Raw genomic sequence first — 20462 nt, 5'->3', positions numbered from 1 at the left:
TTTTTTCTATTCCTTTCTGGTCCAGGAAATTTAGAAGAACAATCATTTTCTCGTCAGGGCTATGTGGGCAGCTTTTATTTCTTTTCTCCCTAGAATAGTGGAAGACAGAGGGAATGTTACATGGTAGATAATTTAGAGTCAAGGAACCTGCCTATCAGGTTCTTCCAATCAGCTGCAGTTCTGAGTTGGGTTAGGCAAAGATTCAGGCTGACTATTGTTCTTTGGGTATAGTACCAATTCCTAATATTTATTTCCAATTACAGGCAATCCTTCCTGTTTTATACGATGTCCAAAATTTTTATCAGGTTATGAAAAGCAGGTTGATAATTCATACTAGAATCTTACCTGGCTTGTAGAAACTAGGTTTTGTTTTTTATTTTTTTACAATTTTTTAAATTTCTTTTTCCTGAAGCAATTTATTGACTATGATAAGTCTGAATAAACTTATCACTCAAGATGGATTTTTATTTTGGTACTTTCCAAACAAAGCTCAGTTTTGTATAAATCTGACTATATTACCCATCAATGTGGAATAAACATGAGAAAACATTTTAGATCCATTTTACAGGCACTAAAATAAAACTAGAAGTTTGTTTCTGGTCATCTGGGCATGTCTGACCTCAGAAGTTGATTGTGTCCTATGATTGAAGTCCATCAGAACATGACATTTCTTGATAAGAAGTGAATGCCAAATTGCTGAGTGAGCTATTATTATTTACCATTTTCCAGGAAGCAACACAAATATTTACTCTGAGCTGTTTGAGGTCTTAGATTTGTGTATCTTTTAGTCCATTACTGATATGAAAATCATAAATTGTATTGGTTTTATTTTGGGAAGGCAGATTTAGAATCTTTAAAACATGACAGAAAATTCCTCTGAGAAATCAAACTGTGACTATTCAGGAATTTGTTTATACATCTATTTTGAAAATAATCATTTAGCTAAGTGGTTATATCTTGATCAAAGACTCCTCGTGTCCATCTAATAAATGAGACCAGCTTTAAAATTACATTTGAATTTCATGCATTATATTTTTTCTTTGGAAGTCACACTAATTCTTTTCTGCCATGCCTTAGAAAAGCACGATGCACTTAATCTGATAAAAAAAATTAGTCTTTAAAATTGAAATGGCAAGAGAACTATCATTTGTGCATGTGGTATTCTGTCATTAGCCCAGTGCATGGTTTTATAAATGTGTTATATAGCAACCTATTCTAAACCATTATCTTAATGGCACCATACACTGAGAGGGGTTCGGAGAGATTATCTTATTAGCCCTCCTCTCTACCTTGAGATACCTTGATAACATTTTCATAACCTCCCTTTGTAACAGACCACATTGCACAATCATCCTCATTGCAGGTGTTTTACCAAACATGAAGTTTCCATGCTACAGTTAATTCTATTAGCTTCGCCATCTCCACTGAAGTTGGAAGAGAACATCTAGTTTATTTCCTCTGTACATTAGTTTCTACAGATTCTTAAGAGAGGAGGTGTGGCATCCTTTGCTTTTATTAAGAATAACCTACGCCATTACCTCTGGAATGGCATGAGCCAGCATGTATCTTAATATATTTTGTCATGCTCTGTGTTCGTAGACTCAGCATCTAAGTTAAGTCATGCATAAGTGATTTTTTAAGGGCGGCTGTAAAGCCATTTATAAAGAATGACCTACTTTATTTTAAAACTGAACATCATCTGGTGGTTTCCTATGAGCTATGGAATGAAATAAGGTAAGGGAAAAGTTGTTCCAAAATTGATAACCATTTTTGACCAGTTTCCTTTGGTTTACTGTATTGGGTCAAAGATGTAGGGAGAAGGAAGAGATTGAGTCATATCTTCAGAAAAAAAAAAATGTGTTCAGTTGTCATTCTGAGGTTTCTTTGTCTGGAAAGAAAGTACCAGGTAGAACATTACGGAATCCTCTTCTGCTCCATTTTCCAGCAACCTCCTTGTCCCCATGCATTCCAACTCTGGTGTCTCTAGAGGTTAATAAATTATTTTCAAACTAACACTCGAGAGAGCCTGATGGCACCTGGACAGGTGTGGGGAGCTAGGGGGTGAGGAGTGGCCATCAATTTTGATCCAAACCAGGTCAATGGCAGATGAAAGCTCTTGTCTGTTCAGTGGACTTTGTGAAATGAAGTGGTGCCCGCCATCCAGGTTCTGGACAGTTCTCTTCCTCACAGAAAGGCTCACCACAACTGGCACCAATGGGCTCTCTTGCAGGCCGCCTCCACCAGCAATTGGTTGCATCTTTCCTCTTTCTTCTTCCTTTCCATCTTTATTTCCCCTTCTCTCTTCATCGGCCCCCACCACCCTCTTTTTTTTTTTTTCCCCTTCCTCTGCTTACCAGTAGGTGGCCTGGAAAAAGAGCAGCCACAGTTCCTGAGGGAAGAATGCAATAATACTGGGATTGTGCCCTCTGCCAGCGCCTGCCTGCCAGGAGCTCGAGAAGTGCTGTGGGGAGAGAGCTCCTGCCTCCCACAGCGCCCGCCTTCTCTGCCTCAGCCCCAAGTTGCTTTGCTCAAGGTGTGTCAGCGTTTACTCTGGGATTGTGTGTTTTATCCATTGAGCTTCTCCTTTCACCACAAGGCAGGGAACACGGCTGTGTTTGCAGAATGGATGGGCCCACGGGGAATTTGGAGTGATTCAGTAGTTGTGGTATAAACCTTTCATCACAACTCCCTCTCGGGCACAATCAGGCAGAAGGTTGTACAGTTTGTGATTCTTTTCTCTGATAAGAGCTGCACTAGCTTGCAGGGTATGTCCAGTAACCACGCCTGTCTTTTCCAGACATTTTAGGAGTTAAAATTATTGTATTTATTCTACAAAGTTTTTTATAAAGTAAAAATGAAACACCAATTTTTTTTCCTTATGTATTGGAGAATCATTTGAGTGAGAAGGAATAAAATTATATGGAACTAAGACTGTTTGAAAAAGCACAGAATGAACAGAATTCTTTGGCTGCTCTTTTACATATAAAGGTGGGAGCTGACTCCCTTGTAGCTAATGCATGAAATATGTGTCAAGAGCTTTGTAAGGTTTTGAACAACCAATAAATAAATAAATAAATAAATAAATAAATAAATAAATAAAAGGTGGGAGCTGCCATGTTGGAAACTTTCAAGTCCGCTATGAGCTCACTGCATTTCCTCAGTCTTACTTTAAGACTCAGGAAGTAAGTAGACTAGAGAAAAACTCACCATTTATTACTTTTGCCCCTGAAGGAGGCAATGGTAGAATATGATATTTTCTTATTAAGAGGAAAAAAAAATGATTCTACAAATCTAAAGCATTTTGCCCTGGGCTGTCTCTTTTAGGCATTTCAAACCGGTATACATCATTATAGGGGAAAATACAACCAGCATGCCACATGTTGGCTTGTGTTTAGGTCATTACAATGTAGATGACTGAGGACACTCACATGATCAAGAAGATATCCGAACCTGTTAAATGGTCATATGAAATGTAAACAAGGAATTTGGGTTGGGGCAATGTTGAACAGGTGTTTAATAAAACAGGTGTCAAATCCTTTGCATTTTAGAACATAAGATTACCAATGGACTCCTTTTGGTAAGAGTTGTGATTCTCAGAGCAAGGACAAGGACCCATAAGACAGTTAAAAGAGAAAAATTTGGTGTAGAATTTGGGAAAATATCCCATACCCAGTTGATTCTCCAACCATGCTCAGCCACTTTGTTACCTTATGATTATTTTGTTATTGAGTATAAAATTACTTGAAGATCAAAGTGCTAAATAATATTAATAATTATGACAAGCAACTGTGAACCACATATAAAATGAGAATTAACTTTGCAGAACTATAATTTCCAAGGTTGGACAGACAGATTGTTTGGTAGAAGAGTGACTTCCAATTTTGTGATTCAGTTATTAATTCGTTCAGAAAAAAAAATGATAGAAGAAATCTGAGAAATGACATGACCTGGTTGGCCATGTGCCTATTTGCTCTCACATTTTTTACAGCTGCCTTTCAACACTTCTGGGGAAAAAGGAAAAAAAAAAAAAGAAAAAAAGAAAAACAGGAAAGGAAAAAACATCATCCATCAGCATCATAATTCTGACTTACAACCATTTATAGTTTGGATGTGCTTGGAACTTTGCATTTAAAAAAGAAAGCCTTTTCTGATTTCCCCACTAATTCTTCTTAGTTTGCCACTTCCAAACATATCTCAGTCCTCGAGAACAAATGACAAGGGAGGCGGAATTTGGTTTACAACGGATGAAGTTTCTACCTCAGAGGAGCATTGGCTGAATTCAAACAAAGTGGAATGACTGAGAGGGGTGAGATTCTCAGGCTTGGGCACTGAGAGGAAGCCTCATTTCCTGAGCCCACACCTCCTTCTGTCATTGTTGGCTGAGACTTGGTCTGGCACCCACATGTAGCTTTCCCATCTATAGTACTTCAAATACCATGTTGTCACCTCCTCCTCTTTGTCCTTTCTTTTCTTCCATAAAGACATTGAGAAGTTTAAGAATAAATATATGTTATATACGTAATATTATTTGTTAATAATGTATGCAGATCCTAGGACAAAATTTTCTCTGTGGTTTCTAACTTTTTTCTAACCTCTGAAGTCTTTTCTATAAACTTAGTTCCTGGGATGGAGATCCAAAATACATAGTGGGCCAAACAGGACAGAAACGAAGGAGTCAGGCTGTAGGGAGTGGTGAGGGTTGTGTCACTGGGAAAGGCCACGCACAATTCCAGGACACCCCGCTTCTTTTCATATTGTATGTGAATGGCGCCCCCTAGTGTGAAGCAAAGCAGAGGCCCTCCACATGCATGATGTATTCATTCATTTACAACATCCTCATTGAACATTGTTCTAAGTGCTGAAGAGGTAACAAAGAACAAAGCAGACAAGAATCCCTGGTCTCAGACTACCTAAAGGCATCTTCTTTGATTATTTTTTTAAAAAGGAAAAAAGCACCCTGCCAACCAAACAAAATGCTTCTGGATGCAGACTTTTGCCCCTGGGCCCACCTATTGATGACCTCTGCTCTAGGCTTTTACATTATTCCTGTGATCTTGCAGGTTTTAGCCACAGGGACAAAATACAGCAATGCATTGACCACAGGTTTGCCTCCAGTGCTTAGCTCATGCTTACTAAGAGCTCTATGCAGTAGAAAACTCAGATAATTTTCAATTAAAGTTTCATATTCCATCCGAGTGTCTGAATTGCCACTCCTTCTTCCAAGGAAACATTTCTTAGGTAAGAGGGGAAGAAAAACTAAATAGGGTGGGAATGATGGCATGGTGCTAAAGCATTAGCTGTTCAAATAACTGTCCTAGAGACCAGTGGAGAGGCAAGTCATTGACGTCAATGTGGCGCCTTGCACCAATCCAGAGTTTCTCTAAACATCTATACATTTTAATTTTTTTCAAGCCCAAAGGAAGGTTTCCTAAAGCTTCAGGTCTCTTAGGGGTTATACTAACAGAAGCAGGAAAGTACTGAATTGAAAAGAGCTTTCTTACCAATCATTCATTTCTCAGCCTTATGGCATCTGAGTGCCATCCAATGGAAAGTTTTAATTTCATCTTCATGGAAGCAAAATAAAGCTCAGAGAAGGTCGGGTCACCTAGCTCTTTCTGTGTCTAAAAGATTGTGTGTGTGTGTGTGTGTGTGTGTGTGTGTGTGTGTGTGTGTGTCATTGGAAGCTTCAGTAAAACTAAAAAGAAAACTTGTATTAAGTTTCCTCAAGAAGCTTTAGAGAAATGCTGTGATGGTACTCAAATAGTATAAAAGTCTTCTCACAACCCACTTTGCATTTTCTTAAATAAGATCATGACTCAAAAATATTTAAAGGACCTAGGTCACACATATAATGAAGAACAGAGTGATGGTATAAAGGTGTAAAGAGCATATACCATTTCTCTAAAGAAATGGAGGAAAAAGCATCTGGACTTAGTCTTTCTCTTTTCTACCTGCCTGCCAGGATCCTTTCTTTCCAAAACCCCTAATCAATTAATAATGATAATCATAGGAGAGATTGTTACCACTTTAATTTACACATTATATTAAATGACTCTGCCCTGAGTATGAAAGCATTCTTGAAAGCTGTCAAAGGTATAATTTTTTCTCTCTCTCTTTAAATCACAAAGCAAAATTCCAGTGTCTCTCCCCAACCCCTTCTTAAAAAAAAAAAAAAAAAAAAAAAAAAAAAAAAAAGTTGTCGAGTTTTGCTTTTCTATTCACTGCAGTCTGGCCAAAGTAAAGCCCTCTTTCTCAATGACGTCAAGATCTTTAGCAAGATTAGGCTTTCATTTCTCTATTGCAGCAATTAGCCAGGGAATGTATAAAAGGCTTCAGGGAGCCTCGCTGGGCGCAGAGAGGCGTTTTGCACCACATACAGATAGCAGGAAGGAAAAGCCAGAGGAGTGAGGAAAAGAAGAGCCAGGTCTTCTCGCTCCTGGGGAAGGGAGAGAGTGAGACAGGCTGGGAAAAGCAGAAGAACAGAAAGTTGTGTGTAAAACGGAGTAAAGAAAGAAAAAGAAACCACCCTTAAAGCACATTTTTTAAAAAACTCTGGCAATTCAAGAAAGAAACAGGCTACGTTTAAAGAACATAGAGACAATGAAAAGCTAAAGAAAAATTTTGCAGTCTCTGCCACAGTCTCATAGGTACTTGGAAATGAAAGTAGAGCTGCCTGTCTTTAACGGACTCTGACAGGGGTAACTGGATTAGGGACGGGTATGCCAGTTTCTTTTTTTTTTAAACATCTTAAATCCTGAAAAAAAAAAAAAAAAAAAAGGCAGCAGCTCCGAATTGAATGAATTGATGGGCACACTCCAACTGCTGGGCTGGAGAGACTGAACTTGGTCTTGCCATTTCTGCTTCTTTGAAAGAGGAGACAACTTGGGCTTCTTTTTAATTTAGTTTTTCTCCTTCTCCCCCCACCCCCCACCTTCCCCTTACCTCCCCCACCCCCCCATCACCACCCCCCTTTTAAATAAGAGGGTGAAGGGGAACCAGAGCGCACAAGGGGACTGACTCAGGAGGCAGAGAAGATGGGTATCCTCAGCGTAGACTTGCTGATCACACTGCAAATTCTGCCAGTTTTTTTCTCCAACTGCCTCTTCCTGGCGCTCTATGACTCGGTCATTCTGCTCAAGCACGTGGTGTTGCTGTTGAGCCGCTCCAAGTCCACTCGCGGAGAGTGGCGGCGCATGCTGACCTCAGAGGGACTGCGCTGCGTCTGGAAGAGCTTCCTCCTGGATGCCTACAAACAGGTGAGCTGACCCCAGAGGGCTCCTCTTTAGGTCAACTAGGCAGGGGGGGCTAGAATGTTGGGGGCTGGAGGCCAAGGGGGCATTGGGGTGAGAGCTGTGAACTTGTATCTGGGGACCTGCCTGGTGGTTCTGTGAGGGGTGCTGCGAGGTTGAGTGAGCCTCTACCTTTACTTTCTACACCTGTTGCACAGGTTTAATTTGGGAGTGACAGATATTAAGCCCTCAGGACTCTGTATGACCTAATAACGAGTCTTTTAAATAAAGGTTCTTATTATCTTGCTGTGATTCTGGAATAGAGGATTTTGAGCCCCTAGAATAACTTCAGGTAAAGTCAGAAAATGTTGGGGGAGGGGAGATGCTGCGTTTGTTAGGCTCTTATAAAAGCAGGAATTTTGATGCTTTGCTTGATAGGAGGTGCACTTAGGAAAGACAGTTCAAAACTGTCAGAGAATTGACATCAAAATATTCCTGGTAAGTGAGACTGAGCATCACAGCAGCTTTGTTTCTGGTAGGGGTGAGAGTTAATAAGAGCAAGCCTGGGATTTCTGAGTCCTTAGTTACTGGCTATCAGTTTGTAAAAGAGAGATCTGCAAAGTGCCTGTCAGGAATTCAGACTTTGTAAGGGAAACCAAATTTACTTTGTTTCTCCAAGTAAAAACATAGTGTTGTCAGAGCTGATGGATCTGCTTGAGTATACCTTCTTCTGCCTTGAGCTTTAGAGCTTTAGTGGCCTGCCTTATCTCTGAGAGTGTTGTCTCCAGCTACTTTTGAAAAACCAGAGCTGAATTCTGGTGTGCGTGACTGCTTGGAGATATTGGTGGAACATTTTCAACTGAGATCTTAAGGGGCAAAGCGGAATGCTTGGTCACCTGGCCTTTGTCAGTTTGCTTCCATCCCCTACTTACACTCAGCAAGGATGGCTCCTGAAGACCCTCTGGGTTTAGGAAGAGATAATTCATTTGGCAAAACATTGTTACCAGAGGAGACTCTCCTGGTTTTCCCCAACAGTATTGGGGGATGTTGTAGAAGACATCAGGATCAGGAGTCTGCGAGGAATATTGAAGCCAGGTGTTCAATGCAGTGGCACATGTAAAGCAGACAGAACCTCAGAAACAGAGACAGCAATAATAGAGGGGAAAGGGAATGAGTCCTCTGTAAATAAACACTAAAAAAATAAAGCTCTGCACCAGGAAAATAGAAGAAGCAAAGAAGTCAGGGCAGGGTTGTTCCACTGAAAACTCAAATGTACAAGAGAAGAATATCTGTTGTGAATTAGGGAATTTTCACTGTAACACATGTCTTTTGTTATTGAGGTCACCTGCAGAGGGTTTGCATTTATTGCCCTAAAGACAGGTGAATAGTAAGAACTCTTATTAGTAAATGTCAATTCCTTGATGCAAATAGGAATGGATGCTCAGAGTCCTAATAGTAAAATCTCATTTATATCATGTATGTGGAGGCAGATGAAAAATGTGGGCAAGTAGGTGCTGAAATGATCAGATACAAATGGACATATCGAATGTGAAACTTTTATCTTCTGCTCTTAATAAAGGCAGGGAATTTGGAGGAGGATGAGTACACAGGCATATGAAATATTATTAATTAGGAAGTTCCCTCATCTGCCTCTGTATTTTGCATGTCTTAGCTGATAACATGGAAATGTCAGAGTCTTGATCTCCTTATATTAAAGTCTTGCTTTTTGGAAATACAATCAACTTTTGCTTATAAAAGAAAAAAAAAAAACTTCTTGGGAGAATTTCACTTATGTGCATATATGTCTAATATAAATGTCATCTCTTCATTATATCAACTCTAGGAGCTATAATGTTAATCACACTTACCAAGTTTTCCCCCTACTAAGCAGCTTAGTGAGATAGAAATGGGAAAGTAAACAAATGCTTCCATAATAAATTTGATTATTTATATTTTAACTAATGTACAGTGTTCTGTTGTGTTGTAATATGTCATTATCCATGTTCTAGGAAATTGGAAAGGCTGAATGATTTGCTTATTCTTTTGGCATGTGGTTGGCATCTTCCTCTTCTGTCATTCTTTGTCTCTACCTACTGATTTATTACTGGCCAAGTTCATGACTGAAGTTATTAGGCTTTTAATGATTTATGTCATCGTTACCATGTACAGAAGCAACCCCAGGAACCAACTATCCAGAGATAAGACTGGACTGGGTGTGTAATGAATGGAAACACTGAGACACAGCTTGAACTTAATTTTAGTATTTTTCTGGCTTCAAGTATGACTGGGGTAGTGGTTGATGCATTGGCTTTTGAGGGTCACTCAGAACCTCTCAAACAGGTTGAGTTACTTCACGGAATGCTGTTGCCATCTGTGCTACTGTCTTTGGGCGTGGCTGTTTCTAGAGGCCCTGGAGGAGGCTCTGCCTGAGATGGCATCACAGTATTTCCCAACTTTGACTTGCATTATTGTGAGGCTACCACCCCAGAAGCAGAGATTTCTAGAATGAGGGGCGTGTCCATGTGGGATACAATTAGACATATCCTTTTCTAGCTTTCATTCTCCCGAGTGGGGGAATGCCAGATACGTAGGAAGATATTTAAAGAAATTATATGAAAAGTATGATCCTGTGTTTTACCCACACCAGAGGCAGCACGGATATAATTAAAAAAAAAGGGGGGGGGAACAAAATTAAATTTAGTAGAACACTTGTTTATTAAAATACTGCAAGATTTAAAGTTAAATTGGATTGGTAAGAGGGGATTCTGTACAAAAGTTTGATTGAAAAGTCAGTCTATAGAAACTCATGAGAGACTCTGAAGTCAGTAAGAGATGTTTGTTATTTAAGTTTCTTCAGTCGGTGTCATTGCATCTGAACACTGGATCCTTGTGTTGGTGTGCAAAGACTCAGAAAACACAACCAATAAGCAAACTTTCCTGTCTGGGAGTCCGGCTCTTGCCTAAATGAAGTGTAAAAGTCAATACACAGTATGGATGCTGACAAGCAGTTCAGTTTCTGCACGGTTAATATTGCAGCGATACAGAAAACATATTCATTTGAACCTGTAATTTGGGTTCTGAAAGGGTCTCTTTAACATTCTCCTCCTCCTCTTCATTCACCTCCAGCCTTTTGACACAAGTTCCTACAATGGAAAATGGCTCCTTTAAGAGAGAGACTGTCCCCCAAATATCACAAGGAAGGCCACAGCCAGGGCTTGTCCATCACTTGGCTAACTCACTGGGACATGACAGGGCTCACAGCTGCTTTTTCTAGGTACAAATGAAAGAATTGGCGAAGACGGGCACTGAGGTTAGAAAGAGTAGGTAGTTTGTTCTTCAGCCTGACTTATCTGGCCAATCTGAAGGCAAGTGGTTAAATCTCTGCTTGATGGTTGCTTGATCATGTTTCCAAGGCTGTTGATGTAGCCTGATGATTATATCAAAGATTTTGAGAACTTCCTGGTGTTAATAAAGCCAGTTCCAGGACTTTGGATAGCAAGGAGTATGTGTAAATATTCTGCCACGCACCCATCCCCCATTTGTAAGATTCACTTTTCTTTTTGTCATGAGACTATGTGGATAGTTTATGCAAAATCCTTTCTCTGGAAAGCAAAGCAAAGTAAAACAAAGAAACAAGAAGAAGAAGAAGAAAAAAACACCAAGGTTAGTGGTATATGCTCTGTTTCTGCTCTCACTGGATGAATGGTTCTTTCTTCCCCTTGCCCTGCATTTCACAGTCCAGAAGCAGCATCCTCTTCCCTTATGCCCTGAATGGTGTCAGTAAAAGGAATCCCAACATCAAGGGAATCATATGTTTATACTTGCTATGTATTTATGCTCATGTTCACACTCACAAACATGTCCCTTGCAGCCCCTGAACTTGGGCCAGAGATCCCTCTGTTGTAAACATGCAGATTCTTTATTTGCTGCCTTTGTTGGTGTTGTTCATGTTGCTTGCAAAAGCATAAGAAAGGACAACTGTACTAGGTGCAGATGAGAGAGATAAAAGTCAGTGATGACGATATCACATTTTACGTATGTCCTTTCTGATCCTTGTGAAATAAAGGGACCCTTTGGGAACATCGGAACTTCAAGACCAATTAGTGGAAATGATGCTTCTTGTGTTTGGGCATTAAATACTGGGCAGGGTTCTCTTTAGAGTGGCTAATGCTGGCAGGGAAAGAGGTACCGACCTAATTACTCTTCCGCAAGAGTAAAAAATGCCTTTTGAATGCCTCTTTGGCAAATATGTCTCATTAAGGACAAAAACCAAACACAAACCCTCTAAGAAGGAGAAATTAAGATGATAGGTAACTTGTGGCCAGGAGACTTTCTGTGCCACTGTGGGAAATTAAAACAAAGTTTGGGAGTACCAGGGGATAACTTGTTTTTGTTGAGCTTCTTTCCTGCAGCCTTAATGTTATTATGGGACCAACTTTATTTTCTTCATCATCTTGGCTCCGTGTCAAGGAATGCTTTCCTCCTGGGGAGAGCAAAGAATTCTCCACCGTGGAAGACGATGGTGATTCTCCAATTCCATCTCAGCAGGGTTGTTAACCAAGAAATTCTGCATTGGAAACTTTGGTCTAATAGGAATTTAATTTTCATGGCAATCAAACCCAGAGATGAGAATGAACAGTAATGTCCTTTGAAAAGGTTTTTGTTTTGTTTAGAGCAAACTGAAATCTCTTCTTGTTTATTTTAGCTAAGTTGTCCTCTATCAGGTTTTAGCAAAGATGGACAGTTTATGATTAGTTATATGATGCTTGCAAAAGCAGACCATGGGTCAATTAATATTTGGACTTATGGATCACAGGTGTCTGTTTTTCCTTCTTAGCATTATTAATAGCATTAATCATACCTATGCATAATCTCTTACCTGGTCACCTTCATGAATGAGAATATCTGTGCATTTATGACATTCTAGCCTATAGTTGAATCCTGTGGCGGCTCAACACAATAAAGAAGATTAGCCACATTTGTTTTCTTCACTAACCAGCTGAGATAATCAAGAGCAAATCAACAACATCAGGTGTTGATTGTGGCAGTAATCTACAGGAGGTCTCTGGGATTCATATTTCTCAATTTATCTGCCTCAGTGAGTTTATCCATCACCCAAATGTGATTATTTCACTGTGGGTCAAGTTTATTATTAAGTGTAAAATTCCTCACTGATCCAGGATTTGATAATCCATTCAACAAAAATTTTAAAACGTGTGCATCCTAGCCTAACAAAATGCTAACTTCCCCTCCTCAAAGAGCATCATGTGTTTGGTAACTTTCCTAATTTTTAACTTTAGAGTGACAGTGTTGTACTTGTCCTAGATTTTCTAAGGCATACTAGTCAAATTTGGAAAGACTTCTTTGGATGAATTGTCCGTTCCAAGAAGAGAAGTGTGCATTAACTTTCTAAGAAAATTAACTGCAGGTAACAAGAGATCACCTGTGACCAAAGCATCAAATTAGATTATTCAGTTGAATGGTCAGGAATAACACAAGGATCAACAGGTCTGCTTAGGTGAGAGTTAGGGGGTCAGAGGCCCTTTTATCAAGACCACACAATTGTTTGTAGGTCTCACCAGTGACTCAAAAATGCAGGAGGATGTTTTCACTCTCCCCCAAACCTAATAGTCAATAGTGCAGAGATTATTTTTCTCCTGTGTGAAGGTTGCTTACTTAATCAGACATCTCTATAGTGATATGAATGCATTTAGGTTGTCTTATCACAGTATGTTGAGGAGCACAGCACATACCGTTCTGTTGAAAGCAACCCTTCTAGTGTCTTAGTAGAAAAGATCTAATGAGAAGGTGTTGGGGATGCCGGTCACCACCTGCATCTACAAAAAAATAACCCATAGAACCCATAGATTAAAAAGGGTTTAAAATCTTTAAAATATGTATCTTTAAGTGTGAAGTATATTTTAGTACATCAAAGACTAGCATAGTTCACCTGAAATAATCCAGTTAAAGGTGGCTTCTCAGATTCCCCCATCTAGAGTCATTTGCGGATTAGCCAAGAAAATTAATATAATAATTTCCCACGGGTAGTGACTGAACCCAGATGTGTTTGTTTAAATCACACCAACAGCTTTCTTGTCTGAGGAGAAAGATGATTATTTTAATAATTCTTTTAGGAAACAAATAGTACCTGTTTCAAACCTGCCCTGCTAGGATTTTTGAGAAGGGAGAGAAAGAACTTCTTTTCTTTCTCTAGTGTTAAAATGAGTTATGCATTAACATTGGATAGAAGCCGCTGAATAAAAGCCTGGGTGTTTTTTAATCAGTTTGGATTGTTACATCTTAAACAATTCACTTCTAAGTGACTTCAGTCAGCAGCAGCGTTATGTGTGGCTGTATTTATATGAGGGGAAATAAGTCGATCCAGTTGGAAGTGTTTTGTAATATTAAAGATAGTGTGTAAGAATCAATTTTACTGCCATAAGCTCTCCCTAATGTTATTGGCTTTGATTAAACCATTCTAGGGAAAGATCCAATTGTGTTAATTCAAACTGAAGTAATTGGCTCTTTTATGTTGCCTGCTTTTTATTATCAATTTACAGATCTAAAGGCCACAAACTTTCTTTTATTATTCAGTGTTCAACTATTTTAACCACATGCAACTGTTTTAACATGGCACGATATCTGACTATACTTCTTTCACCTGGAAATTCTATCATTCAGAGGAGCTTGTTGATAAATTATATTATAGAAAAATGTATGGTTTGTGACTTCCTAGGTAAAGTGGGGGGAAACAAATAAATAAACAAAAACACATGTAAAATGAGAAATTAACCAACAGTAGGATTATGTTTTTGTTTTTAGTGAAAATTATAAGGTTCTAGTCATAAGAACCATACCGAAGCAGTAACAGTGAAAAATTCTAGGGAGGCATCATGCTGGGGAGGAGCCCCAATCTCTTCTCAGGATTATTTATTTATTTATTTTAAACACAAGACTTCCCAAGAAAAGAGTTATTCTCTTTCAGAGGGTACACTGATAATGCAGTAGGGTAGCTGATAATGCAATATACACTCATGCAGAGCTTTCAAGTGCTCTTTTCCTTATATTATCCTCTAATAACTGTATGAGGAAGACAGGTGTTATTATCTCAGTTCTATAGATGGGAAATTGCTGCAGACTTTGGGTCAGTAGTCCTTGTTGTCAGTGATGGGTTCCAAACTTTCTGGCTCTGGCCAGGATTGGAGCCCATTTGTGTTATCGTACATTGGTTGAGATTAAAAAGCTTAGTACCATAGGAGAAAACTTAGGTGATGCTTGAGTATTTTATAATTCAAAAAGAGGCAGTATATCCCAAGACCCTGATAATGTGTCTTGAAGGAGACCATTTGCTTCTAACTTTGAAAATGAAGTCAATTAATCACTTGTTTGCTAAGTATTGACAGCAAAGTAAGGCTAGTAAAGAATACCAACCTCAACTTAATTATGAAAAGAGGTAACTGCAGTGTCTTCCAAGATGAAAAGAATTACTATACAGATGAGAAAGATCCGTATTCTCTTGGCCATCCTTTATGTCACCTGTCATGCCTCCTTTTTCCTCAAATCAATATACGTTTGCCCACAGCCTCTGAAGGAAATTCCACTTTTTATTAGGGTCAATTGTATCAGTCAGTTTTATTAGAGTGAATTGAAGCAGCAATGTGTTTAATATGGAATTCTTTCTTTCTCTTATGCCTTCACCACTAGGTGAAGTTGGGTGAAGACGCCCCCAATTCCAGTGTGGTGCATGTGTCCAGTCCTGAAGGCGGTAACCATGGTGGAAGTGGCGCCCAGGAGAAGACCTCGGATGGAGCAGAATGCCACCTTCTTGACTTTGCCAGTCCTGAGCGCCCACTGGTGGTCAACTTTGGCTCAGCCACTTGACCTCCTTTTACTAGCCAGCTACCTGCCTTCAGCAAACTGGTGGAAGAGTTTTCATCAGTGGCGGACTTCCTGTTGGTCTACATTGATGAGGCTCATCCTTCAGATGGTTGGGCAGTGCCTGGGGACTCCTCTTTGTCTTTTGAGGTGAAGAAGCACCGGAATCAGGAAGAGCGATGTGCAGCGGCCCAGCAGCTTCTGGAGCGTTTCTCCTTGCCGCCCCAGTGCCGGGTTGTGGCTGACCGCATGGACAACAATGCCAATGTAGCTTACGGGGTAGCCTTTGAACGTGTGTGCATTGTGCAGAGACAGAAGATTGCTTATCTAGGAGGAAAGGGCCCCTTCTGCTACAACCTTCAAGAAGTCCGGCATTGGCTGGAGAAGAATTTCAGCAAGAGATGAATTCTAGATTAGCTGGTTAAAGGTATGATTGTAATGGAGCTTATTATTTTTTAAAAAGATATTATATAAAGGAGAGGAAACCAAGAACTGAATCCACTATTTCAACTGAGGCACATTGCCTCACCGAAAGGCAGGACAGGCGTTTACCTGTCAGAAGAACATAAATCTCTAACATCCCAGTACTTCTTTAACTACTCAAATGTCATTGGGCTAAATAGTAGCCCTGTTACCTCTCTTCTTGGGGAGAACCCCTGAGTGAAAAGATCCAAGTTGGGAAGGAAGAAATTCTGATTTCAGTGGGTGTTCATTCTTCCTTGAGAAAGAAGTGGTATTGCTGATGCAAGTAGAACCCAAGGGTTACCTGAATAATTACTGTGTTAGGGAAGCTATTATCCATGTAAAGGTAAAGTCTGTCACCTAGGCTTTAGATAGCATGGGTAGAGCTCAACTGGAAAGTTCCCAAATACTGACTTATAATGCATCCTTGAACTCGGGCCACGTGGTCAAGGCCTTGGTGTTTCATGTGTTAGAGTAGGTGCTAGCCAAAGCGTTTCCTGCCAGGTATATTTGTAGATACCGGGGGTGATTCCTCAATCTGCACATTTAGAATGACCATCTGAAAATTGAGGGTTACTTTCTAGGCAGATGGAGACAACTGGAAGAAAATCAAAGTACCAGCTAGGAAAGAGAGGAGGCAGAAAGATTAGAAGACTTCACAGAGTTTCACCTTGAAACTTACAAAGGGAGACTAATTTGTTAATTTGTTAGCCCCCGAAACATAGAAACTTTATAAAGACAGAAAAGGAAAAAATTTATCTAAAAATAGCATAGAGAAAACATGTGAAAACAAGATATTTATCATATATTTCTATGTTGAGGGTGAAAAGGGGATTGAAAGGAAAAAAAAAACCCACATGCTTAAATAAGTGTGCTATTGAGGACTTTTTTTGTATAATAATTACTTTATGAAACATGCATATGGTGTATATGTTTCAGTGGGTGAATTATACTTCATGATACCTGTCCAGGGAAACCCCAGTGGGTCTGATGGTGCTGGGCTGTTATTCCCAGTTCCTGCACTTATAACGTGGCTCTACTCATTCCTAGTCTCAGTCTACAGAGGATGGCCGAGCTGAAGGCATTGGGGGCAGTACCCTGGCCATTCAGCTACAGCCGTGTTTTCCTCCCAAAGTAGGTGAACTACAGTGAATTAAAGGTGCAAACGATCATTCTTTCTTCAGTTGCAAAATTAGAGAAAGTTTAATTCCTGTCAATAATTTTGGAATCACTCATACAAGGCTACCCTTAGTATCAGGCAATTGGATAAAATGGGTTTTCTATTGACATTTGAATTTCAGTTTGTTCTTTAGTCCCCATAGCTGAGGTTCAGTAATCTAAGTTCCCAAGAGCACATACTTGTAATTCTATGTATCTTGTTTCCCTTTAAGATTAAAAACAGTATAGTTTTATACTTAAGTAATAGCTGAAGATTGTAACCCCCCCAAAAAATAGACAACAATTTTGTACCATTTTTTTATTTTAAAAAATTTGAGTATATTATCAAACCACAGTATATAGTTTAAAGGCACTAACGTTCTTATGTCCATTTCTTTAATAGCTGTATCATAAAATAAAGCTAATAGGAAAAGATAATCAAAACTTGAACGTATCTTCTTAAACTAGTTGCCTGAAATGAGAAAAAAGTGGGAAACTGGGTGTGTAGGAACCTAAAGTATTTAAAGAAAAACTGGAGCAAGAAATCAGTCCTATCACAAGCTGGTATATTGTTTAGATATTAAAGCTCCATTGTGACACAATGATTTTTTTACAACGTCTAAACTTTCCAATGTTTTAAGTTCTACCAATGAAGACCCACAAGCAAACAAAGCAAAATTTGAAAATGTGATATTATCTCATGAATTGCTGTAAAATCATACTGAGGCTAGATGGTTTCAGATTCCGCCATTGTTAAATTCTATAGTCAACCTTATCGGTAGCCCCCATTGATTTTTGTCTTCAAAATGGTGTTGAGATTTATGTGGTGCCCAGCAAAGTAAAATGACAAATTGGTAGCAGCACACCCACATCGCTGTCCTTAAACTTCCCCTTTGTTCTAAGTGTTCGGATAATGGAACAGGATGTCAGAGAAGCTGGTGGGGGGATGAGATTTGGCTAACACAGTGCTAGTCATCTGGGGAAAAGGATGTTGGAAAAATCACCCATTTGTGCTCTATTTATAAAGAAAGAGGGTTTTGTGTGTGTGTGTATGTGGGCATGCAGACAATTCTTCTCCCAGAGGGAACTCTGAAGGAGAAATGAAGCAGAGGAAGTAAACATACAAAGGTATAAGCTGATTGTTAGGGAGACAGACATGTTCAGTAGAACATGGAAGAGGTACCGGAAGAAAGGCAGTTGAAGGGCCAATGGAGAAAGTGGATTGACAAAGCTCAGGAATCCTACACTATGTAGATGGCTTGGTCTTATCAGTGTTTTGATAAGCCTGTAATTATGTAATCTATTTATTTCAACATAAACTTTTATGATATCCTATGATGTATCTTTTGTAAAATTAAGAAGAACTCATTCTTGGAGATTGAGGAAAACCAGTGCTTAGCTGATATGCTCAAAGAAATGATTGTTGATATCCACCATGACGTGTTTTATAATGTATGCTCCTTTTTTGAAAATTGATAGTTGTAATTCTCACAAGGAAAAAAAATATATATATATAGAACTCTGAGTTCTTTCTCTTAGCACCTAACCTCCACCCAACCCCCACTCATAGACTGTGTTTACATGGAACTATCACTTCAGCCTCTTAAGCTGAGTGAGCTTGTCTAGTATTGAAATAGTTCCCAAGAAATTTTAGATATTATCATAACATCTGGATTTACTCAAACATTTACTGTTTGGACTATCCAAAACTGACTTTGTTGCTTAGAGAAAATATTAGTGGCATTTACAATGACTTTCTTGAATGGGCATGAATGAAATGCCTGCACAATAATCTAAAAGTATTTTCTACAGCTATGAAAGTGTGACTGACCTTCTTAGAGGCAAACTAGTCACATTCTTGCTTTGTGTAGCTAAAGTGGCAGCCATTTAACCTAAGTGACTTCTGTCTTCACATTTTGGATCTTTAATCCCGTGTCTTTAATCCTATGTCTCATTCATAGAATGTGTCCCTGATTTTTGAAATATCAACTCCAAATTTAGTTAAATTCTTACCCCATTAACCAAGAGATGTTTATTCTCTGATCAGGGAGGGAAGAAAAACCTATTGTCTCTCATTTTGACTGAGTATATTTCACTGCTAGGGCTTTTGAATAACAACTATGAAACATAGCGAGGTTATGTGTAGGGGCTGCCTTGCTGCCTAAAATACCAGAATGGCAGGTTAAAGACAACATTAATGGCTTTGGGAAAATTCTCAGGTGGATACAAGGTGCCCTTGGCATGCCCTAAAGCCTATTCCCACAGCAAGAGGAATTTGCTGATTTTTAGGACTTCCAATTCTGAATATCATAAGAGAATGAACCTGGACATTTGTTCCATCTGACTTCTGACTGAAGGTTTGGAAAATACGTTTAATTAGAATACCCTGGCTATTGCAAAGAGGAACATGTAGACACTATGTCTGCTCCATCTGAGGATTAATGGAAATCTAACATTCAGAGGTTTTCACAACATGTGCAATGTCATGTCTCTGAGAAGTGGAGATCAAACAATAAGTCTTTTAATTCTAGGAGCTTTTCAAGAAATGATGCTGTCAAAAATCAGAACTTACAAGTATATTTAATTATATCCCAACTTCCTCCTTTGCCTTCAACCTAGGAGCCAAACCCAGTGTTCATGTGAACTTGCAAAACATCAACTGCTGTTTGCTAATGGTGCTATCTTAGTCCTGTCCTGAAGCCCTCCTTGAAAGGAAGGAACTGAGCTGGGTAAGGGAGGAAAGTTGTGCACTGGATAAGAACCAGCCTCTGAGGGTTTGGTCTGCTGAGGAGGAAAGATTTGAAAAGAAAGTTCTTAGGGTTGGAGGAAGGCTGCTGAGTGCCCCTGAGTGACTAGGATGAGCAAAGCACTGGGCTACTTCCTAAAGCCCTGTGTTCCAGATTGCACCAGAAACAAGGTCTCAGGCTGGACAGACCCAGCTCTGTTCCAAGCGGAGTCTGAACCGCAGAGAGCGAGCGCACAGGTATCCAAACAAGACTTCTCATGCCAGTCAGGGCCGCCTGCCCGTCTTGGGCAGCAGCACCAGAGCTCCAGGGAGTTTATTTAATATTTACTGGAGACTTCGGAGACCCAGCAGATGTTTAATGAAGTCACTATTTTGGCTCGAACTGCCCTCCCCCCTCCACCTCAGGGGGGGGGGAAGCAAACAGGTAAACATATAAATGAAAGAAGCCCACAGACAGGGATGGGAAATAAATAAAATTCTCTCAAGACTTGTCCAGCCCATGTTGCTGGTCAGTGTGGTTTTTATGTGTTAGGATTGGGGGATGTGGAGACATGAGTATCCAGTACTTTATAACCAAAGCAATTACAAGATATTGGGTAGGGAATGTTGGCCAGTTCTGTTTAGTTTTGCATCACATTATCACTGGACTCCCTAGCCCAAGCGATCGGGCACCCGAAGAGGGAGACAGAGATGTGCAGAGTTGACCAGTGTGCGAATGATAACTACTGATGAAAGAGTCCTTGACTCAGTTAGTGGTTGGATGTGGTCACATTAGTTTGCCTCTCCCCATCTCTGTCTCCCCAGCAAGGAGAATACTCGGGACACGATGCTGAGAGTCCTGGGTAACTGTGGTGAGAATGTATGTGTGTATATCTCTGCTGCTCTGTTGCAGAAAAGGAAGTGCTTTGGACACTATCAGTAGAAAGAGTGTTGTTATATTGGTGCCGAGTGGTATGTGTGCTTTTACAATTTGTTCTTGTATTTTAATAAAC

The 20462-nt window shown here is 39.6% G+C and overlaps 1 protein-coding gene across 10 annotated transcripts in view; it reads left to right on the top strand.

Annotated features, from left to right (window-relative positions):
• Positions 1-19948, top strand: part of DIO2 (iodothyronine deiodinase 2) — a 231957-nt gene extending 212009 nt beyond the window's left edge. For 8 of the 10 annotated variants that reach the window (XM_081290479.1, XM_081290476.1, XM_081290480.1 and 5 more), the window contains 2 exons: positions 6982-7256; positions 14934-19948. In XM_081290479.1, the coding sequence (XP_081146605.1) occupies positions 7035-7256; positions 14934-15509 (798 nt within the window). In that variant the 5' untranslated portion in view covers positions 6982-7034 and the 3' untranslated portion in view covers positions 15510-19948. The remainder of the gene's footprint in view (positions 1-6981; positions 7257-14933) is intronic. The other 2 variants (XM_081290473.1, XM_081290481.1) reach the window with 1 other exon arrangement.
• The last annotated feature ends 514 nt before the right edge of the window (positions 19949-20462 follow it).

The sequence above is a fragment of the Spermophilus citellus genome, assembly GCF_964194105.1.
Source record: "Spermophilus citellus genome assembly, chromosome: 4".
Taxonomy (NCBI): Eukaryota; Metazoa; Chordata; class Mammalia; order Rodentia; family Sciuridae; genus Spermophilus; species Spermophilus citellus.
Note: the sequence above shows the minus strand (reverse complement) of the source record. Positions and strands in the feature narration are given on the sequence as shown.